This window comes from Chenopodium album, chromosome 27, assembly GCF_948465745.1.
Source record: "Chenopodium album chromosome 27, dcCheAlbu1.1, whole genome shotgun sequence".
Classification (NCBI taxonomy): Eukaryota; Viridiplantae; Streptophyta; class Magnoliopsida; order Caryophyllales; family Amaranthaceae; genus Chenopodium; species Chenopodium album.
In genome coordinates this window covers 5,292,710-5,303,265 of record NC_137860.1, presented here as the reverse complement: position 1 = coordinate 5,303,265, position 10,556 = coordinate 5,292,710, and the positions used below count along the sequence as shown (strand labels likewise).

The window sequence follows — 10,556 nt, the reverse complement described above, 5'->3', positions numbered from 1 at the left end:
GCCAAGCCAACTTGGGAGGGGTGGGAGAATGATTAGAGGAGGGAGGACTGGTTCAACTTCTGGTGGAGAGAGCAGCAATGCATCTACGACAGGACTAGGAAGGGGATCAAGAGGAGGCAGGGGCTCAAGGGGTGGCAGGGGATCAAGAGGTGGAAGTCTACCACTTGGTGTGGGAGTCCTGTTTGGTGCAGATGGTTCTGTACTTAACCAGGGTCCTTCTCAATATGATGTACAACAGGGTCCTTCACAAGTCAGCCAGGTTGATATCCCCACTCAGACAAGCCACATTTGATGTATGGCACTGCAAGCTGCTGTAATGCACCCTTATTTTGGCAAGAGCATGTTTCCTGATGTTGCTTTTGATTAGTGAACAATGTCTTTTGATATGTTTATCGCTTCTACTAAAAACCCTTATATTATAAAGCCCGCTCTGCCCCATTTACGATCATATAAAGATCCGTGCCATTTAATAATTAGACGGATCTAACCCGTATTGGCCGTATTACTGTATAAATGTGGCGGGTGATGGCTTTTAAAAGGCCTCCATTCCTAGTTTCCTACATCTCTAACTTATTTCATTGAAGCGTAGACTCCATGGAAGCGTTCTCCGTTGAATCAAATTCTTGTATCCCCCATTGAAGCAGCTTCTAAGGTAAGTTGTTTGTTGTTGTTATCATCATATCAATTTACAATCTAGGGTTTATTTTGATCTAATTCAATCCAATTATCAGCGCGTTAAGTTTAGGGTTCGTAAATCTGAACTATTGGTTCTAAATTCTTAGATTATGCAACATCATAACCAAAAGAAAAGAAAATTATGAGCCTAATTTGATTATTGAATCAAATATCCCTAAAATTATGTATTTTTTGAGATAATTGAATATGAAATTAGATCTCTTTTCCCTGGGCCTAGGGCGGCCGCCCCTCCTGCCCTGCTCATCTCTGGTGGGATCTTCTTACTATCTAATATGGGGTTCTTTTAATTTTTTTGGTGGAAAATCTTTGCATATTTTGGTTGAACAAATATCAATATTTAGATTTTATGCATCCGGGGTTGATGGAATTTGTAATGATGAATAAAATTACATTTTTTATAATTTTTTTGGTGATAAATTAAAGTTAATTTTATATGAACTGATGTGCTTTTTATTTTATTAACCTTGCATATGGCTTGTTGTGATTTACTGATGATGAAAAAGGAGTGAACTTTATCAGCCTAATTTGATTATTGAATCAAATATCCCTAAAATTATGTATTTTTTGAGATAATTGAATATGAAATTAGATCTCTTTTCCCTAATTTGATTGTTGTGATTAACTAATGATGAAAAAGAGTGAACATTTTAAGAGTTGAATTCATAATTTTTTTATTTTGGAATTGAATGTTTGATGTTAAATCATGGTTGGTAATTATGGTATAGTATTCTTGTTGCAGGAGCTGTAGAAACTAGTAAACTACTGTTAAAACATGGTTAGTTGAGAGTATTACATGTTTGCATATGGCCACTATCATTTTGTTTTAAAAGTGAATTGAACACTAATGAACAATACAATGTAAAATATTAATTGCATTGATCACTGACACTGATTCACTAATAAGTTATCCAAGTTCAAATTACAACTACAATAAGTTTTAATAAGTTCGCTTAAATTTAGATAAGTTCATATAAGTTAAAATCAGGTGAATAAAATACACCCTTATTAGGTGATATGTAATGATTTCTTACTGATGTATAGTGTAGTTAAGTAATAAGTTTGACTAATCCCCTTATCTGAATTTTCTAATGAAAAAAAATACTATAATTTACTTCGAATTCTGTTCACCAGGGTTTTGCATTTCTGTCACATCCATTGGTATTGTTGCTGTTTTGAGGAAATTGGAACTCAATCTGTCAGGGTTTAAGATTTTAGTTGTGTAATTGCCTCATTATTTGGTAATTGTTCGTCTTCTGTTCATAATCTAAGTGACTATAATTGGGTATTAATGGTAAAATGCAGAATTTGAATATTGCAGAAGGGATTTGTTGTAATCATAATTGTTTGGTTAATTTGTTAGGTGTTGAAATTTATAGTTTCATTTGGCTATAATTTTTGATGGGTTCTTATATGTTGCTAAATTTGAGAAAATTTCGTGCATTTAGTTTTGTCTCAATATAAATATTTTTTTGGATTTTATTCTGATTCAATTGGCGGTATGTTTAGCATTTCTTAATTGCATTGTTAGTTATTGGGCATTGGGGTTTTCATATGTTTATAATATTTGATGGATTTATTCATATATTTTGTCAAAATCAAGAAAGTTCTGCGCTTTTTAGTCTGATTATATATATATATATATATATATATATATATATATATATATATATATATATATATATATATATATATATACTATGTTACTCGGACTCTTCGTTTTACCTCAAGTACCCATGTCGGACCCTCGACACTCGGACATGGGTATGACACTCGAACACTTCATTTTAGTTCAAAATCATAAATTTTTTCCACAAAGTAGCCGAGTCGGACACTTGGACACATACCCGTGTCGGACATGGGTACCCAAGTCCGAGTAACATAGTGTGTGTGTGTGTGTATATATATATATATATTAAAAATGTTTGAGGTCTGATACGGTTCAAGTAGTATTATTTAAGATGTCTTCTGTATTTCCGAAGATTGCATCTCTTGCAGATTTTTTCTTTTCATATCTTGCCTCTGTTTTTCTTGTTATTTGTTGTCTGATAACAGCGCTAGATCGGTATTAGCATGTGCACCCTTTTTTTTTATCTACTCTTTGCTGGTGATTCTATTTCTAAATCTCACTTGATTATAATTTTTTGTTATCTTATCACAGAATTACTGATTGATTATAGTATAATTTCTGCCGAATTTTTTTGTCATTCATTGTTTGAATAACTCACTTACATGCCTGCAGCAAATTTTTACCGAACAAATTTTCAATCCATATCATGTAAAGAATTTATCATGGCCCAATTTTTGGGATTTATTTGAAATTGCATGAAGAGGGGAAAGAAAGATGCATAAATTATGTTCCTGAATTTTTCGCCATTATATAAATTGATCATGGTTAATAAAGTGGCCCTTGCTGTCTTGTTATGTTTGCCTCACTTGTATGGCTGAATCACTGATGATGATTTTGGGTTTCTGATAATGTGAAGAAAGATGCAATTTCTATTATTTGGCTAAATTAATTTTGAATCCTTTTAGGTTGGGAAATTTTAGGTTTAACTTGGTGATGAAACGTGGTAGTTTTTGTGTTCTGTCGATTTGATATGAATTTGGTTATCAGACTTATCACTGACAAAGTAGCAAAAATGATTTTTTTTTTGTTCTTTCATAGATTGCATGTTTATGATTATTGATTTGATTGAGAAACTAGTAAAGCATGAATCAAGCTATTGGTATGCAGGGTAAGCACATCAACAATGTATTGTTGATGAACACAGAGTTGCAGTTTATACTCTTTTTAGATACATAGGTGTTTTGATTTAAAATAAGAAAGGAGGTATATTTTTTAAAATATGTGTTCTATCGTTAAAATGTCATTAATTGTGAAGTATGATTACAGAGTACTTTAACCTCTATTGAAACATTATATATATTTTTCTTATATTATCAATATCCCATGCATTAACGGGATATTAACACTTTGCAAATTCGAGATGGTAAATCTTATGTTTATTAATGACATCTTACAATACATATTTTAATTCAATTATAGAGTACTTAAATTCTACCGAAACATTATCTATATAGATTTCTAATATATTTGAATGGTATTAAATTTCACGTATTGTTGGGAAGGCAAAATACATCTTTATGCTCCGGATGTAATTTCCTCAAAATATTTAATTAGTTTTCTCCCTTAAGCCTCACACTCTAGAAATAATAGTTACAGTCTTAGTAGCATTTATAAGAGACCTTCTGATGTACCACCTTCACACCCACATTTGAACTTTGGAACCCATAAAATTGTTCCGCAACAAATTTGGGGCTCTCAAACTTACTCTATAGGGCCAACAATGCATTTGAGTTCGTAATCGCAACCCTCGTTTTTGTTTGATCATCGGCCTCTGTTGAGTCCTACGGTCTTTAGGTAGTTTGTTCCCCCTTTTACGGGCTTGAATGAGCTTCCCACAGAGGAGTTGGTTGTTTATTTGGTTTAGAAAAGTCTCTTCCACTAATTGGCATAACCCAATTGCAAGTTCAGTTCAATTTTCAATATTCATTTTAAGGTTTCTGTTGTTATTGCTGTAAAAAAATTAATTTGCAGTTATTGTTTGAAGTGTTGAGGGATTAGATAATACTTGGTTTATCCTGTTTGTAACAATTCTTGGCTTCGGTAGAATTGTGTTGATTGGTGGTTTGAGTATTAATTTAAAATTTGTTCGATGGAATTCCAGATTCTTTTTTTTTAATTTTTTTTTATCTAAGTGCTGATAAATTACATAGATATTATATGTAAAATTAATCTAGTTGGTCTTATTAATTTATTATTATATGATTGTAGTTGTTATTGAGCAAAAAGATGGACTAAAAAGGCAAACTTTGAATTACGGCAACGTTATTTTAGCTGTTCAGCCATGCAATGTATGTATAGTTGGCCAAAATTGCTTAGGATCTACATTTTGTCATCACTTCTTCAGTTGTCATGTTTTTTATTTAGAAGCTCGCTGCATTAAAAAAGCAAAACTAGTTTTGAAATTATTCCAACATCTGATGGCTGTGCAATTGCATCTAATTTAGGTTGTGTTGTAGAAGGTAGAAAGCGTGGTTAGAAATAGAATTCAATCGAATATTATATCTACTGCATGTCTTTTTATGGAGCCATTTTATGGTTGGTTTTGATTGAATCTCTTTGTCCCTCTGTCATATATTGTCAGTATAAAGATGCGATTGAAGGCTGCAAGACTTTCTAGAGCAGCATCTAGGGCGGAAACTGGCCCTACTATGGTGCGAAGCTGGGATGACTTGGACTACGATGTATTAATGGGTATAATTAACAGAGTGCCTTGGCGTTGTAGGCTTTACGTTGCATGTTTGGTGAGCAAGTCGTGGTTGGCCGCAGTATTAGACTCATTGTCACCTTGTGGTGTGATCAACCTCAAAGTCAATAGATCCCCACAAGTTGAAGAATGACCGTGATTTTCCCAGGTTTCAGAGAAGATACCTTTGTTTCCTGAAGCATATGTTGGATATTAAGCCAGTTGACTCTTGTTCTGCATTGATCATTGGTGAAACTGTGCTAAAGCCACACAAGTATGTCTATATTGCGAAAAGGTAAATGAATTTTTTTTGTCAATTTTGTCTGTATTGTGCCTTGGTAAAACTTTGCCAGTCACACAACACACAAGTATGTCTATATAGCTGAAAGGTAGATGAATTTCTTGTCAACTTTGTCTTTTTATAGTTGATCCCATTGAAAATGGAATGTTTTTTTGGTTCCTTCCCAGTCTTTATTATCACTTGTCAGCAGTGTGAATTCCTATGGTTGATCTTTATAGAGATTTAACTTATTGGATCTTGAGAATGCCATTGAAATTGTCAAAGGATGTTTCCTGAAAGTTAAAGGATAACAGGGGTTGTGGGTACATTTATTTCAATGTTTTAGGCGTATATAGTGGTTTTTGGGAGTTGATTGTTAAGTAGCAGGGGCATTTTGGGAGGAAAAATCCGGGTATGGGACTCTTGAAGATGGCTTTACTCACTGAATGATATTTTATTAAGATGGCAGAATAACGGAGTACTACAGATAAAATTGGATTCATCAAATGTATCAAGATATCAGTATGCAATTTGCTAATGTTAATCTTAGGGTATGCCTTCTTTATGAAATTTATGTGCACTTTTCAGGACACCCTCGCTGCAGCAGTTGGTTATTTCTGAGGCATTGGGTTACAGACATTCATATTTTATGCAAGCTATGCGTTATTGGAGGAAGTTGAAGAAAGTAAAGTGTCCTGTAGATCTGTTTGTATTCTGCTCAGTCTGCTTTGAAAAGGTTGAAAGTCTCCAGTTATTTGGGGTTGTAAATGATGCAGCAGCAATAGCAATCCGTGATAAATGTCCTAGACTCAGACGATTGTATCTCATCTCATGTGCTTTATCAGTCACTGCATTGTCAACAATATTAGATGGGCACAAACGATTGGAGGTGTTGGATACCCGACATAGTTTCTGTGTTCGTGACTGCTCAAAGACTGCTAGGATTGGGATATCTCAATCCGTGGAGTGGAATGAAGAAGAGATTCGCTGTAAGGCTGCTGGTATAAAGTTGCACTTGAGGTGCACTAAACAGCGTTGTCCTACATGTTCTGCAACTTGGAAATGCTGCTATCCAAAAATGAAGGGTCGACTTACAAATTATCGTTATTGGAAGTATATTTAAAATTTAATCTACTTGTAATGTTGTCTATAACATTTTAATTTATAAAAAGGAAATTGCGATTAAATTTCCCTCTCCCAAAATTTTTACCAGCCAAAATATGGCTAATTGACTAGGTTGGTAAATAAAAAAAGACTCTTAGTGACAATTTGGTAATAAAAACTAAAAACTAACCCTAAGCGACAATTTGAAAAATAAACTAATCTCAGGTGACAATTAACCTAAAAAATTTAAAAAATTCCGACAAATTACTCTCGAATACTTAATTTAGTTTCTTTTCCGTGTTTTTTTATACCAAATTTCAAGATAATAAAAAAAAAGTTTAAGTATCAATTTTCACTTAATTTTCATACCCCTTGTTAACGAAACTTTTAAAAGGGATTGAAAATAATATTTTTTTTTGACAAGCGGATTGAATATAAATTTGGTATTGGGATTCAGCAAAATAAAAAAGGGATGACATAAATAAATTAATAATTCATATTAAATAAGGATTTTTAAAGAGCTTGTCGAAAAAAAATTAAAAACACAAAAAAGTTAAATTAGGATTTTTATAGTGTTGAAAAAATTAGATATTTTGAGCTAAATGTTGTCTTTTTACCAAATTGTCGCTGGGTTTTTTTTTTAGTCAGTTGGCCGCCAAAATATTTATATCATAAAAGTTTTCAGTGAAACGATAGTGTGGTTTGCAATTTTCTGTTTTTGACGTAATGGATTGCAATTTATGATATTATTCATTCAAAGGATTTAATATTGGGTTGACGTGTTAGGTGTGTCACTTACGATTTGAAACTTTCAACTTTAATCTAACCTGTTTAATTTCTTGTCAACCTTAATTTTTTTTTTTGCAAAAATTTCTTGTCAACCTAATTAATTAAATAGGATGAGAGTTTTGACCCAAAGTTGTAAGTCTCGGGTTGGGTATTGTGTTGTGTCAATTTTTTCCAACCCTATGCAAAACGATCCACTTGATGAAATAAACATGTAATCATATCAAAGTATACAACCCAATAGGTTCACCAATAAGTAGAATACTAGAGCAAAAGTACGAATTAAGAGATGTTCAAAATCAAAGCAAAATCATATTACAGTACTAAAGTTTCAATACTCAAACTAAAATTAACCCAATTTCATTACAAAACATTAACATTTAATCTAACTCAAAGGAGCGTGTGAAATGGAGATTTGATCCCCTGCTTCCCCCCATCATCTGCCATCTCAATCATCATCAAAACTCATCACTATCACCTTCACCTTCACCTTCACCTCACCAGCATACTATATAGGTTTTCCTAATCGGTAGATCTGAATATGATCAAAACCATTCACATCGTCAATCAAATCACAGCAATCAAAGATAAAGGCTGGCCTTCTCATTGTGTTAACTAGCTCAACACGCTGTTCCTCCAACATAGTAGCAAACATTGGCCATTCAACTAAGAAGACCATTGCTTCAACATCCCAAGCACCTTCTATGTTATCAGCAACCAATATTCGATTTCTCTCTCTAGGAGCAAAACATTTCAGGATCGTATTTTCAGAAACTAATGGATCAAATATTTTCAGACGAATACCATTAATCTTCAACAACGATCGACAAATGTAAATTGCAGGAGATTCTCTGATATCATCTGAATCCACTTTATTAGAAAATCCATATATAGCTATATCCAAAGAGCCTCCGATCATGTGTGAAACAGTCTGCACTAATTCATCCATCTTTCTTCTCCTCATCTCACTAATCATTGTAAAAAACTTCTTCTCATTTGTCATCCCTACATATTCACATAAATATGCCAAATAATCTATGTCTTTTGTCAAACCCATACCTCCATAACCCGGTCTCGAATTGATAAAATCCTGATTCAATCTTGAGTTTGCAGTTATGGTGCTTCTCACATCATCGAAATTTGAGCCGACCTTTTCACATAAGGTAGATCCTATATTCATAAGTGTTAACTGAGCTGCAAGAACTGCATTAGATAATAACTTCCCTATTTGCACAGAAGATTGTGAACCAATGATTTCGATGTTATCAACATTGACCACTCCTGCATACAAATCCCTGAAAAGAATTAAACTATTTTGACCCTCATAAAAGTTACCTAATACCACCTTCTGAGGATGTAGCAAATCTTGAACAGCGGTGCCAACAGAAAAGAACTCCGGGTTTGTGATGACGCTAAGATAACCAGCATTGTTAAACCCATTAATGTGGTCTGCAATGTTTGATTTATAGTCAACTGGTACAGTAGATTTGATAGCTACGTACTTCCTAACGAGTATTCTATCGATTGATTGGAGTATGCTCTTGATAGCATCATCAAAGTTCTTGATGTCCAAGTCATTCTTGAGTACTTTGGGCTTTATCTTGAGAGGAATGTCAACCGCAATAAAAATCAATTGACATAGATCAAGTTCTTCATCAATATTGGAGCTAAAATGTAGATTTCCCCTGTCAATACCTTCGTTAAGATAAAAATCCATACCAGGCTCAGAAAAAGGCATAACTCTCTCATCTGCTTCATTGATACCATTCATATCATTAATCTTCTCAACATCCTTATCCAAAACAACGAAATCTTTATCGTGCCAATAGTGAGCAAGCACCATCATACTTAAAACTCCAACCCTTCCTCCACCTATACAACATATTCTTTCTATATCTTCCAACATGGGCTGTAAATGAAACAAAAATACCTCCTATCAATATCATCAAACCAAGCGAAAACAATTTGTAAACTTGTTGATAATCCAAACCATATTTACTTATAGGTATAAGTATCAAACAAACAAAATATTTCATACCAATATCATCAAAGTATATATGTTATAAAAATTAGTTTAATCTAATGCATTTCAAATGATACCAACTAGTGAAGTTTGCACAGATTATATATTTTGTTTGTAAACAATAAGGTCAAACACATGTGTTAAGATATATTGTAACAAGAAATAAATTTTATCAAAAACAATAATAATGTTTAGAACTTACAGGTGGTGTAACATCTTCATCATCAGGACCACCACTAGGATTACTTACATCGTCGGAGATATCTTGATCATCGTAATCAGAAGAATCGTTCATATCACTGTAGTCGAAATAATTTAAGGTAAGTATGTTACTTCTTCTGAAGTTATAATCACATACAAAATGTTAAAATTATAGGATCAAAATCATTAATATTTAGCTATACAAGTTCCAAACAATCATAAATTACACAGAAATTGATCTTAGCAATGTTCAATTAATAAGCTATATAATAAGTTCAAACAATTAATATATGTGCCTTCAAAAGGGTTTTCTCCATAATCAGAAATCAATTTCTATTACACAATAAAAATTACACTAATATAAAGAATCAGCTTGACAACCATTTAACAACATTGTCCAACCCTATTCCCATTGTTTGTGTTTCTTCTTTGATTTTCATCCTTAATTGCCAAACCCTTATTATCATAGACTGAATACAATTGATTTGTTGATGGTTTGCAAACTATTTTAGCTAAAGTACAAATATGTAAAGTTAGAATCATCAAATATATGACCTAATTAAGCAACCAAATTCATGTATTGTATGAACAAATCAAGCAACATCGATGGACTACCTCATTTTTTTTGCTGCTCTACCCTCTGATCTTCCGAAATTGCGTCTCTGTTGTATGATCTGATCCACTAGTATATTGTCTCGTTTTAACTTTTTTTTGTTTTTGTTTTTGTTTTGTAAGGGAAATAGCTAGTCTCGTTTTAGCTTGCTGACCACGGCACGCCAAAGAGTGCTACCGAAGCCCAGGGCCCACTGTCTAAGGCCCAATTTATTTCAGCTTCTAATTAAGTACTCCGTAATTCCTAGAGATTTAGATACGGAGTATAATAAAGGAAAAATTGCTAGCTATAATTCAGCTTTTGCCTCGTTCATCTAAAATAATTTACATTTCGATTAGTTTTAAATAATATGACCTTTAATGCCAGTCAGTTTTAAATGGTCACAACCGGTCATTTCACTTGTTAAAGAAAGTTACGCGACAAGTGTCGGCATTTGATTGATAAAAAAAAAATCATAATTTTATTTTAAAAGAAAAACTTAAAAATTGTCATTTGATTAATTAAAAAACAACTCCCACCGCTAGTCCAACCACCCTCCACGGT

At 33.1% G+C, this 10,556-nt stretch overlaps 2 protein-coding genes across 2 annotated transcripts; one reads left to right on the top strand and one right to left on the bottom strand.

Moving 5' to 3' along the window:
* Nucleotides 1–493: 493 nt before the first annotated feature.
* On the top strand, nucleotides 494–6,473 carry LOC145621185 (uncharacterized). Its single transcript, XM_081675920.1, has 3 exons — nucleotides 494–652; nucleotides 4,905–5,301; nucleotides 5,875–6,473. Exons 2-3 carry the CDS (start codon nucleotides 5,210–5,212, stop codon nucleotides 6,407–6,409), a joined length of 627 nt encoding a protein of 208 aa, XP_081532046.1. The 5' UTR covers nucleotides 494–652; nucleotides 4,905–5,209; the 3' UTR covers nucleotides 6,410–6,473.
* A 1,152-nt stretch (nucleotides 6,474–7,625) lies between these two features.
* LOC145621173 (UDP-glucose 6-dehydrogenase 3-like) lies at nucleotides 7,626–10,106 on the bottom strand. Its single transcript, XM_081675908.1, has 3 exons — nucleotides 10,016–10,106; nucleotides 9,402–9,498; nucleotides 7,626–9,085 (listed from the first exon to the last, which is right to left on the bottom strand). Exons 1-3 carry the CDS (start codon nucleotides 10,018–10,020, stop codon nucleotides 7,685–7,687), a joined length of 1,503 nt encoding a protein of 500 aa, XP_081532034.1. The 5' UTR covers nucleotides 10,021–10,106; the 3' UTR covers nucleotides 7,626–7,684.
* Between the last annotated feature and the right edge of the window lie 450 nt (nucleotides 10,107–10,556).

Bases quoted from the DNA above. Each gene is read 5' to 3' on its own strand.
- LOC145621173 (XM_081675908.1), bottom strand. The intron at 9,086-9,401 runs GTAAGTTCTAAA...TTTCATTTACAG, and splicing joins ATGAAGATGTTACACCACCT to CCCATGTTGGAAGATATAGA.
- LOC145621185 (XM_081675920.1), top strand. From the start codon at position 5,210: ATGTTGGATATTAAGCCAGTTGACTCTTGTTCTGCATTGATCATTGGT. The intron at 5,302-5,874 runs GTAAATGAATTT...TGCACTTTTCAG, and splicing joins TATGTCTATATTGCGAAAAG to GACACCCTCGCTGCAGCAGT.